This window comes from Limulus polyphemus, unplaced genomic scaffold, assembly GCF_000517525.1.
Source record: "Limulus polyphemus unplaced genomic scaffold, Limulus_polyphemus-2.1.2 Scaffold4864, whole genome shotgun sequence".
NCBI classification, from domain to species: domain Eukaryota; kingdom Metazoa; phylum Arthropoda; class Merostomata; order Xiphosura; family Limulidae; genus Limulus; species Limulus polyphemus.
The window spans coordinates 13,200-37,975 of record NW_013670474.1 but is presented as its reverse complement, the minus strand read 5'-3'; the positions used below and the strand labels follow the sequence as shown (position 1 = coordinate 37,975).

The window sequence follows — 24,776 nt, the reverse complement described above, 5'->3', positions numbered from 1 at the left end:
TGATGTTTGGTCGGGAACTTCGGTTGCCAGTGGATCTGTTAATAGGACGCCCACCTTATGGAGAGTTGCCTGAGAATGTGTCGGAGTTTGTGAAAGTGTTATCAGAAAGGATGGATGATATCCACCATCAAGTGTGTTCAAACTTGAAAACGTCTGCTGATTCTATGAAGTTAACTTATGATAAGAGATCTACTGAAGTCAACTTTGGACCAGGAGACAAGGTATGGTTGTATAATCCCAGGAAGACCAAAGGGAAGTCTCCTAAGTTGTCTTCTCCATGGGAAGGCCCATATGACATAGTGGATCGTCTCTCAGACGTGACTTTCCGGGTAAAATGTGGTCGGTGAGGTAAGCCAAAGGTGGTGCATGCCAACAGGCTTTGGCATTATCACGGTCCAGGACATTTCAGTTGGAACAAAGTGAACAATGGAATAAATGACGCTGCTGAAGCCGTGTCACCTGAAAAAGCCACTGTCGAAGAAGAAACTCTACCCGGGTTTGAGAAGGGAAACAGTGAAGCCCTTAATGAAGTTACTATCACTGATGTGACTGTTACTGATAATAGGATATTTCCTGATGGAGCAGATGAACCTCACATGAAGCAGAAGCCAATGAGACAGAGACCAGTACGGAAAAAGATAGGTCCTGTAAAATTAAGAGACTTTGTTGAACTTTAATTTTGTGTTTATAAATTCTGTACATTTAATCAAGTTATTGTTAATTATCTATTGGTTTAATGTAAGTGGCTATCGTTAGGGATGAACAATACTAAGGAAGGGGCAGTGTTACGACAGCGGAAGTCACGCGACACTGGGAGTATGCACGCTGGAGTTTCTAGAAGGATCGTGACTTATCGAGGAACCACGCGAAAGTCCGAGTGTTTTCCAGGCGCCCTGGGCAACCTCACGAATGTCCCAGCATTTGCTAGATAATCTATATATAGAACAGGCACAGCCATGATGACACCAGAGCAGACAAACTTAGCTGCAGTGTCAGCGAGCTTTTTCCTGCAAATACTGACATGGCCAACTATCCAGAAAAACTGGATAGTAATGGAAGTTGAAGAAAAATGAGCCAGTTGTTGTTGAATATCGATGAGAACAGGGTGAGAACTAAGGTTAAGCAATTCCAGGGCCAGTAGAGAGCTAAGAGACAATGTAAATAGTACAATCATTGTACTACTTAGCTTGTACATGATCCAGGGCAAGAAAATGGCATACAACTTGGCATTGAACACTGAGACTGTAGAGGGGATACTGTGAGCAATCACTGAGCCACAAGAAACCACGACAGAACCGACAGAGTCACCTAATTTCGAGCCATCTGTATAAACGGGAATATAACGATAATTTGAAAGATGTTTGGCAAAGAGAAGATGGTACTTCCAATCAGGAGTATCCACCTTCCTCAGATGACTCAAGATCACATCTGGGGATGGTAATAAGCCATGGTGGGATAGCTAACCATTGGAAACAGCAACGTCATCCATTGACAGACCCAATTCAGCCAGTTGTTCCTGGATGCAAAGGCCAAAAGGAAGAATAGCAGACTATCTGTTCCAAACGAGCATAGCCCACTGAGAATAGATGACACAACCCCAGGTAGGATGCTGTGGTAAGGATCAACGCTTGGTAGGATACTGAAAAGAAAGCTGCAAACAGTGGAGGTGAAGGTGAGGTTTGTGGGACCCTGTGTACAAACTCTGGACTGGAAAAGTGTGGAAAGCCCCCATGCAAAGCCAAAGCCCCAGATGGTGAATGGGGTCCAGCATCTTTAAGGCTGAGGTCCTGGCAGAACCATAGACCCATAGTTCAGTTTGGATTGAATGAGAGCACGATAGATCTTGAGCATAGAACATTGATCCACTCCCCATGAGGTGGAAGAAAGGACACAGAGGATGTTCAATGCCCTTGTACACTTGACACATAGCTGTTTTATGTGAAAAATGAAAGTAAGCTTACAATCAAAGATAAACCCTAAGAACTTTGCCTCATGGACCACGGGAAGAACAACATCACCAAGATGGAGCTCGGGATCAGGGTGTAGACCCTGTTGGTGACAAAATGCCTGCAAACGGTTTTGGAAAAAGAAAAGGTAAAACTGTTTGCTGTGGTCCACTTCAACAAGCAATTGAAGGCAGTCTGAAATTATCACTCAATAAACTTCATGTTTGACAACCAACATGAGATGTGGAAGTCATTGACATAGAGTCTGTTTGCAACAGTAGGAGGAAATTGTGTAGTGATAACATTGATCTTGATACTGAAAAGTGTGATGCTCAAGATACAACCCTGAGGGACTCCAAATTCCTGTGAAAGAACGGGAAACTGTCAAATTGACACGGACTTGGAATCCCCTGTCAAGTAAAAAGTTCTGAATCAAAATGGGGAGATGGTCACACAACCCATATGAGTGGAGGTCCCACAAAATGCTCTACCTCCATGTAGTGTCATAAGCCTTCTGAAGATCAAATAAAACAGAAACAAGATGTTCCCTCTTGAAAAAGGACTCCCTGATCGAGGTATCAAGTCGAATCAGGTGGTCCATGGTGGAGACTGAACCCACATGGGTGGGTGGGAGAAGGTTGTTTGGTTTGAGGAACCAAACAAGAGAAGTATTAACCATCCTCTCTGAGACCTTACAGAGAGAGCTAGTCAAAGCAATAGGACAATGATTAGAAGGAATCTTGGGATCCTTCCCAGGCTTAGAGAAAGGTAGGACAATAGCCTGGTGCCAAGCATCAGGAAACACGTTATCCTGCCAGATCCAGTTAAAGACAACCAGAAGAAGAGCAGGAGAGGCAGGAGAGAAATGACGCAGCATCTCATAGCAAATGATATCAGGTCCGACAGATGTACTGCTGGACCAATGAAGAACTAGCTTCAATTCCACCAGTGTAATGGGGTGATTATAATCATAGAGGCGCTTAACCCAAATGGAAAAGAGAGGTAGGGTGATAAAGGGTACATGAAACATTAATGGCAAACAAATCAGACCATTGACGTCCTCAGGCTAAGAGAAGGAAATATGTTTTAAAGGAAAGATGAAACATGGAACACTAGAAAAGTGATACAAATGGAGGTAAAGTAAGATAATGGAGGACCACATTAACATCCCACTCCAGAAGGAACGAATGAGCATGATAAGGACAAGGAAAGTAAAAACTCCATGGTATCGGGAAAAACAAAAAGTATGGGATATCTTGAAAGCAAGAAGACCAAAGACCCATGGTCAAAGATCCAGGTGAGACATTCTGCCATACAAGCCACAATAGGCCAGTCAGCAGGAAACCCCATAGTTGTAGACCCACGACAGAAAATCATCCACTTGCATCCATACACTTCCATGGAAGATGGATGGATGGAACCAGCTAACATGGAGGTGATTTGACATGTGAAACCAGATCTTCTCACTAAGGACTGGACAAAAGTTAGGTTTAAAGATGCAGGATGTGAAGGGTGGAACGTAGGACATGTGACTGGGGTTGACGAAGAAAGTAAGGAGAAAGTAGAAGAGAGACAGGAGGGGAGAGGAGCAGTTGCTGTAACCTTGGGAACCAAGGCTGAGCTGGCCAATAAAAACAATCAGGAGGACCCGACAAGGAGTGGAATGAATGAGAGAAATCACCTGATGAAGTAATCAGATGGGTGGTTACACATAAATATACTTATGACTAATCCTGGCTAAAGGCATCGATGGGGATGAGGTACAGGTGACCAAAGGTGAGTTAATTTGTTGTTGAGGCCTGTAGCAAAGGCATCCCCATGGGGAGAACCCCACAGATGGCAAAGATCACTGAAAACGAGCTCATCTATTGACCACTCTGTGAGATATATCTGGTTGGGGTGCAAAAGACAATCCACGACCAGATTGAAAGCACCCAGCACATTACACAAAATAAGATGAATGTGATGTGTTTGGGCCCTGGATAAGAGATCCAACATCTGAAAACAGAGATCTCTTGACTGTGTGCACCCTTGGTGGTTGATATGTTCCACCACCATAGAATTGTTTGAATGAACCATCACCAGACAATGTCGGGCAAGAAAAAGGAAGTTATGCAACACCCAACTTATGACAAGAAGTTCGTGAACATTGATATGCAAAGCATTTTCGTCTGCAGACCAATGGCTCAAAGCCTTCAGGCAATTCACCCATGCCCCCTATCCCTGAAGGAATGCATCTGTGAAAAGATGTAGACATATGAGCTTTGTCCAACCACCAAAGCAGATTGTCTCACAGGAAAAAAGGAAGGGAAATGGGGGTGGAAAGAGGATTCCAAGCAAGGTTCCATCACTCATGAAGCATCCAATGAAGGGATCTCATATGGGCATGACCAAGGGGGCCCAGTGATATCATTGATGACACATCCCCAAGGCAACAGAACCTTGCAAGCAGTAAGTGATGAAATTGAGAGAGCATGGCAAACTAACAAGTCCATAGAATGAAATTAGACAGGAAAAAGTTGGGCCCAACTGATACGAGTATCGAAAAATACCACTAAAAGTATGAGATATAGATGAGATCTGAGGAAGGACTTCTACAGTTTGATTAACTAGCCCACTCGAGCAACCACTAAACGGAAGTGCTGAGTATGACTGGCTGACTCCAGTTCAGAATGAGCCAGAGGAAGCCAGTCGTCCATGTGAGAGAAATTCAACCCCAGAGCATGAAAATATCGAGCAAATGCTCGAACTAACTGACAGGAAACATAAGGGGCTGAAGCAAACCCGAATGTTAGTGCACGAGATTTATAAACCACCCCAAGATGGACAAACCAAAGATAAGGAAGGGACCAAGATGATATATGTATATGGAGATAAAACTTGGCAAGATTTATTGTGGTCATCCATAAAACTGGAGAAAACACCTACATCCAAGTAACAAAAGACTCCATGGGAAACTAGGGTAGAAGAATGAAGCTGTTGAGGTGAGTTTAATCAATGACTGGCCTCCAGTCCCCATTTTTTGTGGGAACAACATAAGTCGAGAATAAAAACCTGTTGAAGGATGTAGAATACGTTTGATGACTGCAGAGATAGCAATCCCGAATTGCTTCCAACAGATGCTGACAGGTCATGAGATTCCGAGAAGGAGAGAAGGAAAATGGGGAAGAAAATGCGGAAAGTGGAGAAAGGAAGGGCATCACGAATCCTTCTGACAAAATCTGAAGAACTCATTGATCCTAAAAGAAGGAACCCCAACAATAAGAAATCAGAAAGTCGAGCTCCCATCAGACCAGAAACCACTGGGTAGTCACCAGTACTGATGGCGACTTGAGGTGTGTCATATAAAAACAAAAACGACAAGTCACCCCGAGGAGAAGGGATAGGTAAGGATTGGGAATGGGAAGGGTGGGAAATGGTAATAGAAGGCATATGGGGATCCGACTTAAACAAACTTGCAACAATATTGGTAAGGGTAGACTGTTCTGGACTGATGCCACCCATGACACTATTATTTCTGGGGTTGTGTCAGAAATGTATCGCCACAGAAATGGGGCCATGCATAAAATCCGTAGCTAAGGCGACAGTAAACGGACCTTAGCCTAATCCACATCCCAACATAGAAACCATGCATGATAAGCCAGAGCTGAAGACGACAAACAAATGCACTAGTGTGGTGGAAAAAGGGAAAGGATATCACCAGAAAACCCCTCAGGAATTCCGTGGAGAGCCTCAAAGAGGAGGTATAGAGAAGAAGGATACCATAAAAGTTGTAAAAGTAAGACATAGGCGAAAATTTTTGGCATAGATTAGACTTACAGGTGAATCAGGAGCCACCCTTCAAACAGGCAATGTGAAACTTAACAATTGTTGGTCCAAAAATGGACAGTCAGCCCGATGGTTGGAAAGTGAAAATTGATCTGAAGCCCATGGGGAGCCAGGCATGCTAAACCCATTACTTAATTGTGAGGTAAATTAATCAACATGAATCCAAATATCAGGGGAGGGAGGAAAACAAAAAGGATAGGAAAATTGATCAAGTAGTAAGGAATGAATTAGCTCATAAGTAATAGGAGAAATGGATAAAATGTCACATACCTAAAAAACAAATCCAAAGAGACCGAGTTAGGCCTAACTGATCAGTCAGGTGGGGAACAGGAAAGTATGGTAAAGTCAGGAGTCAGAAATAGACAATCCACGTCCCCATCAGTCTGAACAGGTTCTGCCTGTTGAGGAGTAACCAGGGCCAGGTCCGAGAACAAGGGTTGGTCCATGTAGCGTTCGATCTCCCGGTGGATAAATGTGGAAAATCCACCATTGGGTCACCTGCACCCAAGGCCTGAGAAATAATGCAAAGCATTGGTGTGACCCCCGAAGTGGGAATAAGAACTTCGAAATCCATTGTGAATAAGAGTTTACTAAATTTGAGCAGTGAAAATGAATAGTGTGATGGGAAATAACTGATAAAATTGGTTAAATTGAAGAAACAGTCGTAATGAAAACTAAATAAATTAAAGAAAACCACTTTGTGAGGAAACACAAGTAGAACATGAATCTTTAAATGAACAAAAAAGCACTTCTGAACACAAGCGCTGCCAAACGTTTGGTAGAGGAGTGTAGAGGGAGTCACATGCATCACGTGAACATGTTATGCTCCTGTTAGTGAGGAGGTGATGCATGATGATTAGTATGAGAGACATGTTGGAATCTTGTAATTCCAGTAGGGGGGGCAGAAGGCTTGTGGCATGCGCATAGAAAAAGTTCACATACAGAGAACAGCATTGAACAAGAATAGCTAATCTTGTAACATGAGGTAAGTACCATATCAAAAAATATAAAGTTAATTATCAGACTAGTTTTGATGTACCATGTGCATTATTTTCAAGGGTATACTGTGTGAGAACAGTGACATCCAATGAGAATTATTTTCTTAGTCTGATTTCTTAATGCTTGTTCTGTTGACGAATGTGTGCCATAATGGATTCAGTTGAAAGCTCAATATCATTGTTTATGAATTTGTCTGCATTTTTATGTCTCTCAATAGCTTCTCTAATATTTCTTTGGCAAAAATATTTTGGTTCTGAAATGGGTTTTGATCATGTGAATTTGGTTCTGTGATCTTTTTGGTATACATGAGTAGTGATGGCTGATTTTCCAAATGGTGAAATGATCTTTATGCTCTTTTATTTGTATGCTCAAAGATTGTTTAGTTTGACTTATGTACATTTTGTTGCATAAGCATTGGATCGATTATATATTCCTTGTTTTGGGGAACTATTGATGAGGTCTTTCCCTTTATTTAGTTTACTTGAGAGTTTTCTAATTGGCTTGAAAATTGGTTTGATTGGGCTGTTTTTCAATAATGTACTTATTTTATTTGAGATTTCCATACAGGTGGGTTTGAATCTGTTTTTTTTTCCTGTACTATTTCATTGGTTTGTTTATAAAACTCTTTTTCTATTTTGTAGAACAAACTGTTGATTATATTGGTGTCAAATCCTTATGATACAGCAACATTTTTTAAATAGTTAAATGTAGTTAAAATCAAAAACCATTTAACATAGAAAAACATGCAATGCACAGGAATCCTTTAACAGAGAATGAACAATGACAAGCAAAAAAACCTCTAATTTAAACACCTTAATTACAGTCCAACGTCATACCATATACAAATTACAAAATAAACCACCTGACTCTGAATTAAAATACACAAGAAAAACCTAAAATAATTTCAAGACCACACATCTTGTTACAGAATAAAATCTTCAAAGTTGCATCAAATAATCCTCTCATAACTACCACAATAGAGCAATACATTCAAAAATAATAAAGAGAAAACCTTTAACAATGAAATGCAAGTCATAAATAAAACCTTTTAACAATGATGATCTACATAAGAAACACTTGTGATCTCTATGTTTTAGACATAAAACTCCAAATAAAAAATATGCATTACTGTGCTTAATAATTTATTCACAGTTACTAGTTTTACATTTTACAGCAACATAAATAATATATAAAATAAAGAAAAGCAAGCAAAATATTAGGAAATGCAGAGATACCTAATAATATACAATATATACACTTATCCAATGGCAAGCATGAAGTTTCATTCGCTTTTCTTTTCTACTTTAGGCTAGTCAGCAAACCCTCCAGGGCGACTATCATCCAGCAATTGGTTGCAGTGGCTTTCCTGAGGGTATCTTGAGTTTTTCTGTCTATCAGCTCAGCTTGCAAGCAGTGGACTTCCACTTTCTCTCTATTGTATAGGGCCAAAGCTTCTGTCTGCTTTGTGGCCATCTTTTACCCTCCTTTGTGGTTGCCCCGAGACAGTCTTCAGATAAGCATGCTGAACAAAAATCGTTCACCATGAGATAATCTCAGGGTAAACTTTACTTTCTGATTCTGCAGTATTTAGCCTGAGTTTTTCTGCTAGTTGTTTGCTACTGCCATCTACAGCTATTTGACATCACTAAACACCACAACTAGAGCCAGTATACACACTCAGAGCTATTCTGTCCTTCTTGCAACTTTGGATTGTATGCAGTGCCCTGCTTCAAAGACTACCACACCAAATCCAAATCACTGAACCCAGATTACAAGTAAATAGATATCAGTTTTTACATAAAATAATAAAACGAAAAATCAACGTTTTTTACTTGCACAATCATTAAAACTCTACATGTTTCAGTGGAAATAATTCCACCATCTTCAGGAGAATCCATCAAGAATACACATAACATTGCTTATAAACTAGGGTACATGTATAATTAGCATATTTGTACAATGGTGCCATTTAAAACAATAATTTCCAAAAATTTATTTTGGTGGCTCCTGGGCCTAAATCTATATTTAATTTTTTTTTAACAATTTCTAAAGATTCTCTTATATTTAATTCATCTTTTGCTGTTAACTGTTTAATAATTTTACATTATCCCAATCGATAATGTTTAAAATTTGCCACATGTTCTGCCAAAGCCGATTCACCTGTTTTTAATTTATCCACAGCATTTTGATGTTCTTTTACTCTAAATTTTAAGTTCCTACTTGTCTGTTCAATATAACTTAGACCACAAGTACATGAAATTTTGTATATACCACAATTATCCCTAAATTCAATTTTGTCTTTCAAACCATTAATTATATAACTTACTTTTAATTGAGGAGTAAATGTTACTCAGTTCAAGTTTAGCCTAAACACATTACTTATTTTTATTGACCATGGCAAAACATGAGGCAAACATATTCTTTATCTATTTTCCTTTTTTGTTATTTCCAATCTTATACATCCAGAAATTTGAAGTTTGTTATAATATTTACTGTACATCCTATCTATGATTTGAGGTTAATATTCTCTATTAATTGCCACCTCATGTTTTGCCTCATGTTTACCATGGTCAATAAATATTATTGTGCAAGTAAAAAAAACGTTAATTTTTCGTTTTATTATTTTATTTAACATTTTTACACAAGAACTGTCAGTTCTACATATGAAAGTTTTATTTTTAATTTACATGAATTTCTACTAATCAAATTATGCAGTACTTTATGTTAACTACAAATGTTATAAAGATTGACAAATTTTTAAGCACAAATTAAGAAAAACACAAATTTACAAAAATGACATTGATTACCTGAGTAATTTTCGATGTACTACGTGTGTCATTTTTAAGGGTATATTGTGTGAGAAGAGTAACATCTAATGAGTATTATTTTCTTGGTCAGATTTCTTCATGCTTGTTCCACTGAAGAATATTTTTCCATAATGGATTGAGTTGAAAGCCCACCATTGTTTATAAGCCTTTCTGCATTTTTATATATTTCAATAGCTTTTCTAATATTTCTTTGGTTGAAATGTTTTGATTCTGCAATGAGTTTCCTTTTTTGAATTTGATTCTGTGATCTTTTTTTGGTATACATGAGCAGTGACAGCTGATTTTTCAACTTCCAAAGCAAGCCTTGTCAGACTACCATCTCTTAATGGGTGTAGATGACCTGTATTAAAGTTGTTTTATTGGGTATCTGTATGCATTTTAAGTTGAACCTTGGTTAGTATCAAGATCGTCTCATTTTCTATGTTCAAAGGTATTCTGTTTATGTACATGTGTACTTGCAATTCTACATCAAAGGGTTTTAGATTATGTATTATATATCAGTGTTAAATTGTTATTAAATTTTTGTATTTATTTCTTTGTTCGGCAGACTCCACACATGATTTGCTAAAAAAACAAGATAGTGCTTATACATGAGCTATATTTATAAGCTTTCCCAATCATGATGACAAACAGTAAAACTTATAAAAATCATTAAATCTCTCTAAAAATGTATTTTAAAACACAAACAATATATAATTAATTAAAATATAAAAGTAAAACCTAAATAAAATTTAATTGTCTATCAATCTAATATGTAAAAGGTGGGAAAGTATAGCCAAACGCCAGGGACCCCATTCTCGATAATGAACTAAGCTTCTTTTCTACATAGCATGTACAAACCCATACATTGCTAATGTCTGTTGGCCTATTTAGGCAAATAGTGCGATATCTGATCTTTTTATTGGTTATAAGCATGCCATTTAACATCAAACTGTCAGATAACAACAGAGCTACGACTTTGCAAGTGGGTGTGGCTGAACCTAAATTAATAAAAATTTACAATGGTTTCCTATGGAGAGTAATTCTTGGAATGTCTCCAGATGGCAATAAAATACATGTGTATGGTGGACTTTGACTGTCTAAATTAACAGTCTACATTAACTACTCACAGTTTCTTGTATAAGAGCTCTTAAAAGTTGAGAATTGTAACTGTGAGTGAATCGTGTGTCAGTAAAAACTGCAGTTTTAATTGCTGTTTTAGATGTTTCTTTTTAAAATAAAGGAATAAATTATAACGTACCTGTTAATAATAATTTCATTAAAATACATTGATAGTAAAGTAGTTTAATTAAATATTGAATTTAACACAGTACCAATGTAGAATGAAATTTAAAAACTGCACCAGGGGCTAAAGGGTTAAAGAGGTGATGTTCCAGACAAGTAGAAGGACAAGGAACACCCATAGTGGTGTTGTCTTGATCCAGGCAATGTCAGTCTGTAAAGAAGGAGAAGAGAGGCATTCAAGGGATCCCAAATGAAACTCCACTGGTACATCAAAGTCCACTGAAGGTGATGCATATGGGATAACCATGAGGGATGAGGGCATTGAGAGAAGCCCACGTTCCCAAAAGAGATATAACCACTCATGCAGTGGGAGAAGTCAAAAACTAATAGCTCTATAGCCCATAAATGAAGGGGAGAATGTTGGGCCTGACTGAGGAGGGAATGAAACAATACCCGAAAATGAACAAGATATTGCAAGGGGTGAGGAAAGACTTTCCCACCTCCATCAACCAACAAACCAACATGAGCAGCTTTTTGGAGGAGAAACTGAGTATAAAGGGCAGAAGTAACCTTGAGGGAGCTTGAAATGGCCAGTCATCCATGAAACGGTGGAAACAAAGGCCCTGGGAATGAAGAAGATGGGTAAATGCCCTGACAACCTGACAAAAAGCATAGAGAGCAAGGCAAGTTTGAACAAAAGAACCTGAAACTGAAAAATACAACTTTGATGGAGAAAACAAAGATAATGAAAGGATGCAGAGGAGATGAGAAAGTGATGGGACACTTCCAAAACGTCTGCTGTCAAATTCCATAGACCAGGAGAGAAAACACATTAAAGGAACAAGTATGACTCTATGGTGTAACAAGGTAGGACCAAGAAGATCAATGGTAGCCAGTCCCCAGTTGGGGATGACAAACAAATAGAAAGAAAACCCAGACATGTGGAATACCTCATTTGATGGCATCTTTGTAAAGTAGGTCCTGTACCACCACTGAAAAACACTGGCTGGAAACTGGATCCCAAGGAGGAGGGAATGAAACAGGATGTCATGACAATGGAGGAGGAGAATTGAAACAGAGAACCTAACCCTCTAAGACAACTTGCAAAACCCAATAATCTGTGGTGAAGGATCACCAAGGATAGCAAAGCAGAGTGGCCCAGCCTCCACAAGACCCAAAGACACTACACAGTCTCCAAGACCATCAGTTGCTCAAAGGATGATGCCACAAGTACTGACACTGACCCTCAGGAATACAAGAGTCCCAAAACAGAAAGGGATAGGAATGAGGAGGGCTAAACACAAGACAAGGTTCAGGTTAGGGTTGGGATAGATGGTTGGCTAATAAGGAAAGGAAGGTATGCAACAATGCTGACTCAACTCTGGTTTTCAAAGAGTTGGGAATGCCTCAAAAACCTTCTGGTGCAGAAAAAGGAGCCATGCATAAATCACACAGTGAAGAGGAAAGCAGATACCCCCACCTCAAATGGGAATCCCAACAACAAAGAAGCTACATTAGCAAGGCAGACAAGAATAGGCATGCCATGGTGGAAACTGAGGCTGAAAGAAGGTAACTGAAGTGTTGGAGTCCAAACCCCTAAAAGAACAAGTGAATCAAAATGTTGTGAATCTAAGTAAGGAAATGCAGATTGGTGATATGCCAAAGCATGGACTTCCAGAGTATGTGGGAGTCACTGTATACAGACCCCCAAAAGTAACTGGTCCCAAAAATGACTTGTGTGAACCCCAATGTCTGGTGAGAGAGGTGAAAAACGAGATACTGGCAGGTGAGGAATCATAGGAAAGGGTAAACAAGGATAAAACATAACATAGCTGATTTATGAAGTTGACAAAAAGGCCTGGGCACTTCCCCCAAAATGAAAATGCAACAGTGAGGCATAAGAAGGAGGAGAAAACAAGCTGTCAAAATGCTAATCCTCATGTTCAGGCATACCCTCACATGGTAGTAAAGGAAAATCATCCAGCAACTCAAAAGACTGCATAAAGGTAGCCAACTCCCTTCGAACAGAGCCTTTACTTCCACAGTAGAAAAAGCATGCCCTGACACCATGACACCATTTGAAGCTCTAATCCAAGTCAAAAATCAATGAAAGTCAAAAGGAAGAAAAAAATTAAGGTACGAGTAAAGGAAAAACGAAGACACACAATTAATGTATGTAAATTCGAAAAAAGAAACAATCAGTAGGAAAGCATGAGTGAAAATGTCCAATCTGTACTACTACCAATCAAGAAGTGATTATGCACTGCACGGAAGAGAGGGCACTAGTTACTATAGGAGTTGTGTTACACTCCTTTTGGTGGAGAGATGCTGCATGAATACACAAGGGTAGGTGGGAGTATCAAAGCTAGTGTTGAGCAAAAATTTGAGCCTACAGAAGGTAGTATAGGTTGAAAAAAGCTTTTTGTGATAGGAGGTAAAATATCGTATCGGAATATTATATTCTTGTAGTATTAATATTTATTCTGAATTCATTCTCTGTTCTAAACATGTGCAGGTTTCACAGTACACATGGTTGAAAAAACTGTTAAATTGATTTTCATTCGAGTTACCTTTGTTCTCGAGAGTAGATAATACCTGTTACCACACAGGGAGAACATTGCTTAATACAAAATATTTTACAAGGATGTCAACAGCATTATCCTTTAACAGTTGTTCAGGTGATGTCTAGAGGTTATAACCCCATCTATGTTATAAAGAGAAAGACCAGTCATGTGAGTGGCACATATTGCTCTGGCTAAATGTAACATTTCTTGCAAACTAAGGAATGTTGAATTTAAACAGTTCTAGGCAGCTGCAAAAGAAAAGTTAGTAGAAGTGATCATCCAGTGTAACTAAAATAAAAAGTACAAAATCTGTGTTTGTGTTTCTCTGCCAAAATAAAGATTGTGCATTCAGTTTTACACTTCATATCTAGTCTCTTTATTTTATTTTAAGTTGCCTCAGTCAGTGCGAGATTTAATACTTCTCCAGTTATCAAGCTGACCTATCTGGTGTAGCTCTGTAGTTAATTCACTTTCATGTAGATATGCTACAGTATTACTTCTCTAGTGGGAGAAATTCTAGGAAGTATGATAGAAAAAGCTTTACAAAATCATTTACTGAAATATAAATTAAAACCAAAATAGATTCACCAAAAGACAACCTTGCCTTACTAATCTATTATCTTTTTTTGGAGGATGTTACTTGCTATCTGAATGAAGGATAAAGGACTCGTGCACTTAGATTTTCAAAAAGCTTTTGATAAGGTATCACACATAAGATTAGCTACGAAAATCACATCAGTAAGGGTTAGAGAAAGACTAGATAATTGAATTGTATGGTGGTTGGATGGGAGAAAGAAAAGGGGTTGTTATTACTGGAGTCCAATCAAACTGGACCCTTGTTACTAGTGGGGTAACTCAAGGGTCAGTGCTTGGGCCTTATTCTTTCTTATTTCCATTAATGACATTGATAGAGGCATAATTAATGATGCTTGCTGATGAAAGTAAACTCTTGACTATTTCTAAGTATATTACAGAATATCCTGGATTAATTGGTTCATTGTTAAATATTTGGCAAATAACCTTTAATTATAGTAAGTGCAAGGTAATGCATTTTGGTTATCATAACAAGGACTACACATTTAATACTATGTGCATAGAGTCTGTCCATTGGATTGAGTTCATATTAAAGAATTATTGTGTACAGTAACTTCGAATTTACTAAGTATATCTTCAAGATATTTGGTAAGTTTTTTGAAAACGTTACATTTAAGCTGCAAGAAAAAATCAGAATTTTTAATAAAGTATTTTTGCTAAAGATTTGTCTTTGAGTTTACCAAGTCAGTCTGGTTTAGACTCTGACTAGTCTGAGTGCAAGATGAATTTCATGTTAAGAATAAAAATACTTTTTTATCTTACAGTTTCATATTTCATTTGCATAACCAGTAGAATCTCTGAAATGCATATCACGTTTTTCAGTAAACTTTCCATTTCATCTGTTATTTTCTTTATAACACTAACTGTATACAGGCTTGGTCAATTTGACTGATCTTGTAACCACCATATAACAAACAAATTATAAATAAATCTAAATTATCCTCTTTTTTTTCTTTTTAGAATGACTGCATATTGTAACAGACAATTACACACTATCTAATTTTACAGCCAAAACTAATAATTTTCAGTCATTTAGATTTATTGCTTTACAGTTGCACTTACAGGATGATAAAAACAACAATTTATCACAACAGGGTAGTTTTTTTTAAACAAAGGTTTGAATTATCAGCATCTACAGCTGAATTATTATCATCTATGCTCATTCTTTTGAATATTTTTTATTTAATTATTTTTCATTTAAGTTTTCTTGCCTAATCTAATAACTTTCTAAATGTTACATTTTAGTTACTTCTATAACAATATATAAATATAAATAAAAAACAAGAAATTCTGTACTTATGTGTGGGACTTGTACTTTTTTTACTCTTGAAGTCATGATAAAAGTTAACCCTACTGTTTGGTAGGATTATTGTTTGTACTTATATTTATTTCAGTATGCAATTTAGAACACAAAATAATAACATGAACAAAGAATACAATGTCCTATAATTATCATAATTTAACTAGCTTTCTAATTAAAGTATAAGTAGATTAAAATAATTCCACTAGTTGGTTGAGTTGACTCAGTGATAGCAGAGAATGAAACTGTTGGCTAAATAATTCATCAACTGTTGCCAAAATGAACTAGCTTTATAAAAGAGTTCAGTAAATTAAAACCTTCTCTTTCTACTGGTTATAAGTAATCCAATAGAATATGTCAGAGAGATTTATTGACATTTTTTGAAAGACAGGATGTGATAGTAGGGCATAGCATGTGGGTTTGACTCTCGTTTATATCTCAGTAAAGCAAGAAGATTGGAGGCAATAAGTTTATATTCTATCTTAGTAATATCTATATTATAAATTTATAATTTGTGATAAACTCCGGAGATTCAGAACAAAGAAGTGTCACATGGTACACAGAAGTGAAAATTGAGAACTTGCTTAAATATTTCCTTTTGAAGTTAAGAAATTAAAACTTAGGTAATATAACAATTTGAATTATAATAAATTATGTTTTGATGCCAAGTTTATTCAAATACATTAATAATAAAGTAGTTTAAATTTTGAATGTAACTTCATAAAAAAGTCATGAAATGTGCACTTTGATCCATCCAGCAAGTGTACATTGACAGGTTTTGCTTCATAAGCACCTTTCTAATTATTTTTGCTCCCACTTTAATAAAAACCTCACTTATCACTCATGAGAAGATATGTCCAATTCATCTTAATTAAAATACAGTAAATCTATTCATATCATTCACTTCATATTTGTTTAGATATACACACTCATCATATGTTATTTTATGTAAATTTTTTCCTATGTAAAAGAAGCCAAAGCAACTCAATATTTTTCTCATGCAGGTATCCATGCTGAGTTCCACTAGTAGCTTAAATTCCTGCTATTATAGCCAATACCTACTTGTTTTAACAATAGAATACACAAGACTTGATGCAACTGAAAATACTTTCTGCTGCCTATTATTAGGTCGTCAAGAAATTAATGTCGTGTTTTGGAACACTTTCATTAACCACCCCCTAAAAAATGTACATCACCTATAATAGTTAAACGAACCACCTAAATGTCACATTAGTGTAGCCTGTATAATGTGTAAAGTTTAGTATACTCTAATCCCTTATAGTGATGGCACACAACGAGACACACATTCAGCATGTAATGCTGTTTGAATACAAGAAGGGAAACAATGCCTCTGTAGCCACAAAAAATATCATAGAAATTTATGGAAATGTTTTAAATGTTCGTGAGTGTCAACGATGGTTCAGCAAATTTCGTTTAGGTGACTTTAGCCTTAAAAACTGTGATGGCAGAGGCTGACATGTTGGAATTGATATTGATGCTCTGAAGACACTTGCTGAGTGTAACCCAAGGCAACACACTCGTGAAATGGCCCTGAAATTGCATGTTTCTCATGAAACAATACGTAAACATCTAAGGAATATGGGAAAACTCCAAAAAGAAGGTGTTTGGGTGCCTCACGAACACTTCGATGATAACTGTTTCCAATGTGTGAACGCTGCTTTATTTCTTCTAGTCAGTAATGTGTGTGAACCATTTTTGGACAGAATTGTCACCGGTGATGAAAAATGGATTCTCTATGCGAATATTAAATGTCAAAAGCAATGGCTTAGTCCCAGACAAAAAACCACTTCTGACCCCAAAACCTGGACTCCATTCGCAGAAAGTGATGCTTTGCATTTGGTGGGACATCAAAGGAGTAATTCATTTCGAACTCCTCAATCCACAGCAAACTGTCAATGCAGAGATCAATAGTCAGCAACTGGAATGTTTAAATCAAGCCCTTTATCAGAAACACCCTTCACTTGTCAATCAAAAGGTGATCTTCTTCTCCACGACAATGCACATCCACATCTGGCATGTTTGCTGGAACACAAGATTATGGAGTTGGATTGGGAAGTTCTCCCCCACCCAACCTATTCTCCAGATATGGCACCATTAGATTACCATCTTTTTCATTCACTGCAACACCATCTTAATGGGAAAACATATGCAAATGTGGAAGGTAAAGGATATTGACATGTTTTTTGCTTCAAAGCCAAGTGATTTCTTTAATCAGGGCATTAACAACCTGATTGTAATATGGAAAAGCATCATCGATAAGAATGGAGACTAATTAATTTAATAAATGTTTTGTTTGATATATAAGCTGTTCGGGTTTTTTCATCTAAAAAAACCGATATTAATTTCTTGACAACCTAATATTAACAGTCATTTTACCACATCTCTACTCTATTTGTCAGCTGTGCATTTGTGACTTTTCCTAGAATTAAATAAATAAAGTTGCTCACCCCCTCAAAATTTGGTCTCAGGATAACTCTGGTTGTCTCCCTTCGATGGCACCCCTACATCTCTTTATTTAAGAAAGAATACTGATTTATTTAAAATGGTTCAGAGGAGAGCTACCAAGATGAATCCACAGCTGGATTATCTTTCAGGAATAGTTTAAGATCTGTTAATTTAATTTCTCATGGTAAGGATGGTAAAAGATGACATTACTGGAGTTCATAAAATCATTTAGAAGGATAGATAGAGTACAGGCCTCTGATTTCTCTGTGCTATATTCTGAAGATAATAACATGAAAGGACACAAGTTTAAGATTTTAAAAAGATAGGCTAGGCTCCAATTAAGACAGTTATATATTTCTGACAGGAATGAGTTGCCAGCAGCAATAGTGGAGGCCAGGAATTTACAAAAATTTAAGAAGGAAAGCAATGATTTCCTGACAAATAAAGAACATTAAGATGAGTTTAAATTTTTACTTTCCTCAGCTTTCCAATGTGGGGTCTGCTGCCACCCAGGTGAACATGCTCCTGTTTGTTGTCTATAGGTTATGTTATACTATAATAATGTTAGTAAACCTCACATCTTTAAATATCTAATTGAACTTTCCTTTCAAACTACTCTAACACTGGTAATAACAATGATAAGAAACTGCTTGTCTTTAATGATCTGATACAGGTTCTTTTTCTAAATACTATTACAATGATAATAAGCTACTTGTTTATAACAACTGGTACAGGTTTCTTTCTATATTATTATAAGAATGATAACAAACTAACTGCCTTTCATAATGTGGTACAGGTTCTCTTTTTAACCAGTATAACAATAATAATAACCTACCTGTCTTTAATGACCTGCTACTGTATGATTTATCTTTCTGAATATTCTTATAGATTTTTTACATTACCTGTCTTTAATAAGTTGGTACAGATTCTCTTTCATGTACTCAAAAACGAAGAACAAAGTGTTATCTTCTCGTATAACTTCCTTTAATTTAACTAGGTTTGGATGGCTCAGCTTCTGCAAAGACTTAAAAAAAACACAAAATTATTTTACTAGTTTTACACTGAAAAACCTTAAAAAATTATTACTTCACACTCACAAAGAACATGTATGAGTTTGTTATTCTACAGCATTTTAATAACTTCAACCCGCTCTTTTAAATTCTTACATTTCTAATTGTAATGAATTGCATTTGTATTATTGATGTTTATTTTGATATTTCATTAATAATAAACTAACTAATATTTTGTAGATCATATAATTTAAGATACTACTCACGTTTTAACACATTATTTTCGATATTTTTATAATCCATGCTTAAGTATTTGAAATACAATGAGAAATGAAAGCTAGTAAATATGTAAACTTAAAAAAACTGAAAATCCCAAATAGAAATTCAACTTAAAACTTTTAGTATTACACTCTTCTTAGAACAAAAACAAATTACAGATTTAAATGTATTAATACTATTAGTCTTGCAATGCTGACTATTTTTGTTAGGATTCATAACAGGTTTGTCATATATGCTGTATATATTTTTAATGCAATTTTACGCTTCCATACGTCTACATGTTAAAATGAAAGTCTTTTCTTTGCCTCAGAAACTAAAACTATTTGTTTTTATATTTATTACATATTTTGAACTTAAAATTATGATGCTATAACAAAATAAATGGGCTTGTAATTTTAACTCTCTATTTCTACATGGCCCAGTAAAAGTTTTCAGAATTGAGTATCAACAGCCCAAAACAAAGAATAATTAACATATTATTAATGCCCTATTTTTCTTGCAACCATAAACAAAAGAAAGTGCATTTCTTTAAGATAATTAAACATGGTTTATTTACCTTTGGAGGTCTGGAAACAACATTTCAAACTACTAACAGATATATTATACATTTTCGTCATATACTTCTGAGGGTTATGTATTTATATAAAGAGTGTGTGTGATTGAAATAATGACTTCTTTTTGCTAGAAATCTATAATATGCCGATAAATAATGAAGTGTTGAAAATTATAATCAAGCTTAACATCATGTTTCATCATACTTTCTAGCCTAAGATGCTTCAAGTCTCACCAGATTTGGCACTATAACTTTTGGTTAATTATATAAATATAGAAATAAGGTTGAATTTAAATAAAGAAATATGTAGGTGGAATATTCTGTATATCCCCTTTTTCTGGAAACCTGTAAATATGTTGATTTGAAGTGCTGCAAATTATAAATACTCACATTGTTACATTTCATCAAACTTTCTAGCTGCAAAGCTTTATGTCTCGTTAGATTTGACACTACAAACAATGCTTTTGGTTATACAATGAGATAGAAAGGTAGTTTTAATCTTTAGAAAATATCAATGTAGTCAAATGACATATCTTAAATTTAATGTATGGCAAAATGGCAGTTTACTTTCCAGTTTTTTATAACAAAACTTTTTATGCAAAAATAAGTAATAATGATGCATAGAAATTAAACATTCATAAGCAATAAATGTCACAGGTATAGTTTGAATGAATTACTATGACTGTCTTCTATATGCAGAAATATTTTTCTAACTGTTACAAGATGACTGTTAGGAAGTTAATAGAAAAATCTGTCACAGCTCATCTCAAATATATCTATCAGGTAAAAAACAGTGAAAACAAAAAGGTTAGTTGTCTGAGTATCTTCCACTATTTAGTGATGTTTTCACTTGTAACCTAGCAACCACAGAAAGGGCATTGCACAGAACAAACTTATTGATCTTTTGCTCCACATATGTGCTCTGCTTTCTTCGTTCCTGATTCTACTAACCTTATTCCAAGAAAGCAGCTCTATTAATCAATAGAAAGCAACTGCTTTCCTATTTATGAAGTTACAGTTCATTTTGAGTGTTGTTTCTAAACATTCACCAACTGTATGCAAAGTGAAAATGTTATTGCTGAATCATTGAATTCAGCACAAACTCTACTTTTTTTTTACTGTTTACTCATACAATATGGAATCTATGAATATTTTTAGATTGTACCTTCAATATTAGACGATAATTATTAGAAAAAAATATTAAACCAAGACTATTAACAGATAGTAGTTTAAACACATATTAGTATATAAATAAAATCATCACAAAATCTGTAGCACAAATAGAAATACAAGAAAACAATAACCTACACATACCTTCACCTCTCTTAGGTTCATACATTCTTCCCAAGTGTAAAATTTCTTTTTCATCCTGGTAAAACAAAAATATAGGAAAGTGCACATTTACCATATTAACCAACTTCACTAAAGCAGTTGAGTACACCATATTTATAACACATTTCTTATGAAATTATTCAGTAGATCTAAAAATTTTTAATGAAAGCACTTAAAACCATAAGAATTTCAATCTTATCCACATTCTACAGCACAAAACATCAAAATAAGTATAGGTCAATAAAGCCAAAGTGGCATGTGAAACCACAAGGGGGCATCTCAGACATTTTTCATAATGTCTAAAATGCACAGTATTTTACTCAGCCTTATGTTTATCCTTTCATAAAAACAAAAGGTCATTAGTTGGAAATAATTTTTATCCTATTAGCCCTAATTCTCAAGATTCTTGACACTATAAAGATTAACAATGAAAAAAAGTCAACCATCTGCTGTCAAATGAATTCCCTTGAAATGTATTTAAGTGAACCATAGTGATGAAAATAAACAAACTAATAATCTGAGTTTGAGAAAGAAAAAAACACTAAATACAATAGTAATGAAATATAGGAAAACTTTAATTTGACAAAACATTTCAAGTCTAAACCCTTTTTCAGGTGATGTCATGAGTTTAAAAGACATCACCTGATGAAGGGTTTAGGCCCAAAATATTGTGTCAAATTAAAGTTTTCCTAGACTTTAATACCACTGAAACTAGTATTTTTTTTCTTTCTTAAACTTAGTCTTGTATCTTCTGTGTGGTTTTTACATATAATTTTTATGTCTGTGTACATTAAACTAATAATCTAGCCAATCTGAGTTTCCATTTATTTATATCTTCAACTAATACCTTGACATCTGGTTTTAATCTTAAATGTGTTATATATATATATATATATATAAAGTTAGTGTTATACTCAGTCTCATTACTTTATGTAAATATTTTTGTCTAATTCCATTGTTGTATAATTAGAAAGATCAGTGTTATTTTGTGGCATGGTTAGTAAGAATATCAAACTTGATTATTGTAGCCAGTTATAAGGTTTAGTATGATTAACCAATGGTCTCAAAAAGGGCCAGTACCCAGTACTTTTACACATCTATTACTGATATAGATACTTATTACAAATGAAGAGAAAACCAAACTCCTTTTCATACAACTTTGCAAAACATCTTTTAATTTATATGAAACAAATGTGAAAGTACTGAAAGTTATTTATAGAACTTCCATTATCAAATGCTATTGAGCACTTATTAATTCCTGTAGAGTATTTTATGCATTATTTTGATGGTAATAACAATTCACGATGAAGAGAAAACACACACATTTTTAATTTTCCCACCCTTCAAAAGGAAAGGTCATAGGCACTTTTGATTACAAAAAATATTAATTACATGCCAATCATGTTTAACACTAACTATTAGTTATCAACTTTTACAATAAATTCATGTTATTAGGCTTTTATCACATCCACAGAAGTATTATGAGTACTCAAATCAATGTGACTAATTTTGCATGATTTAGTGTGGCCTCATCTGTTCAATAATACGTTTGTAGAAAAGAAGTGATATGGGAATAACACATTTGCATGACATTTGATTTAATCTATGCTCACAATTTAATTATACATTCTGCAAAAAAATTAACATTTTCCTTATCTGAAAGTGTACTTCAAATAGATACTCACCTTTCCACTGAACAGATAGCTAATACTTCAAATTACCAAAACGTTTTTGCATATGCGATAAGTCTTTGAATAAAACCCCCTCACAACCAACATGTGATAATGTGTTTTGTGTCAGTCTATGATACAATCAGCAGTAGATTATAACCCTCCATGCAAATTACTCTCCTAGAGCACTTTGTATATATTAAAAGCTCATGAGGCAAAACATACACAACGGAAGTGGAGAAAAAGGGTGGGTGATTATGTGGAGAGGTGTATATCTATCACAAATATGTTTTCAGGTAAGGAAAATGTTTACTTCATGAATACTATTCTTCTCTCCACAAAACAGATAGCTAGAATCCTATACTAAAAAAATGGCGTAGATAAAGAAATTGAAATGATGGGTTCCTTTCTGAGAATATAACGATAAAGAGGGAAAGCTCATGAAGTGTGCTACTGACCAGAGAGGGAATTAATGGGATCATCACTTAGTGGGACATCGCATTCATCTCAGGCAAGGAATACTCTTTGTCCTGTACAAGTGGTAATACAGAAAGGTAGTCAAAAGAACCTCCTGCATTGGTGCTAAAATAAGCAGAATGTAAAGGCTATTCAACCAATCTATATATTTCAAAGAGTCAGAAGACTGCAAAAGTTTAGTATAGCTAGGGCAATAAATCAAGCCATACAGTATGTGAGAAATACTTGTGTAAAATACATGTCAGATGAATCATCCTAGGCCTGTGTCCTGAGGAGAATACAAGACCAATCTAATTGGTCATAACCACTGGAAATGGTCTAGTTCAGTGTAGGAGGTGTCCTTTATTATACTGTCAGATAAATACCTCTGCCCTACTTCTATCAAGGGATCTGTCCACTCATTCTCATACCAATGGGATTGCACCAATACAAAGGGTAATTTGTTACATTAACCTACTGAGTGGCTTGGTACTGGGGCAGTAAGAGTTCTCCCACTGCACAAGAAGAAAATGGGAAGGAGAAAGGAATGTGTGTAAGGGGAGAATATTAAAGAGGTACATGGACCAAATGGGAATTATCTGACATCTGTATATGGTCTAACACTGACAGACTAAACAGTTGGTTGTTGTGAATAGAGACAGTACAATCTGGCCAGGTGTGAAGACAGGAAGCCACACCTTGTGCTGTTTTTTTTTGGAAGGAGTGAACTGCAATTTTGATGGCTCACTCCAAAGCTACATCTCCTCGGATAGACCTGTGGTGGTTACAAGATCGGTTGAATTGACCAATCCCGTTTTGAGATAGGGTAGAGAAAATAACAGAAAAACTATAAATTTTTACTGAAAAAAAACTGTTTGAAATGTGTTTATGAGGTTTTAGAGATTACACAAAGGAAATTTGAGATTTTTGAGATGAGGAAAAGTATTTTTTATTTTAGCATGAAAATTACTTTGCACACAGACTATTCATAACAAATACTCAATATATTCATGGACAAATCTTTATTTTTATTACAAATACTTCTTAAAAAATATGATTTTTTTTGTATGTGGCAGACTTATTAACTGAAAGACTGCCAAATTTTGTGAAGATATACACACTATATCGAAAGTTAGAAGTATTAAAACTATAGAGACTTTAAACGAGTACAAAAAGGTCACATGATCAGTCAACTTGACCAAGCCTGTGTTGAGAGAGTTAATGAAGCAGATATATCGTGAGAAAAATTTACAAGTGTTCTTGTGGAACACCCCACCTCAACAATGTGCATTTAGTGGCCATAGAAGTTATAATTGTGAAGTCATCATGGCCTTACAGTGCAGATTTGACTAGTTAAAATATAGCTGGACAGGCACCATTCGCTACAGAGTGGGGTCCTAAAAAAAAAGGGACAAGCCCCTGAAAAAGAAGAGGTATATATATACAAAAAGATAACTTACCCAGTCACAGTCTCACCACAGAGTGAAGGATGGCAACAGGTGGAAGACAGTACCCTGATGAGGAAGAAACAGCTACCCGAAGCAGATAATGGGAGATAAATGTATGAGGTGTAATCCCAATACTCTCCTCTAAACCATTTTCAATAAACCAGTATTCTTTCTTAAATAAAGAGATGTAGGGGTGCCATCGAAGGGAGACAACCAGAGTTATCCTGAGACCAAATTTTAAGGGGGTGAGCAACTTTATTTATTTAATTTTAGGAAAAG

The 24,776-nt window shown here is 35.6% G+C and overlaps 1 protein-coding gene across 1 annotated transcript in view; it reads right to left on the bottom strand.

Annotated features, from left to right (window-relative positions):
- Positions 1–24,776, bottom strand: part of LOC106471794 (serine/threonine-protein kinase ICK-like) — a 55,385-nt gene that overhangs the window by 20,846 nt on the left and 9,763 nt on the right. The window contains exons 3-4 of the mRNA XM_013932416.2: positions 20,906–20,960; positions 18,652–18,773 (exon numbers count right to left, since the gene is read on the bottom strand). Of these exons, the coding sequence (XP_013787870.1) occupies positions 18,652–18,773; positions 20,906–20,960 (177 nt within the window). The remainder of the gene's footprint in view (positions 1–18,651; positions 18,774–20,905; positions 20,961–24,776) is intronic.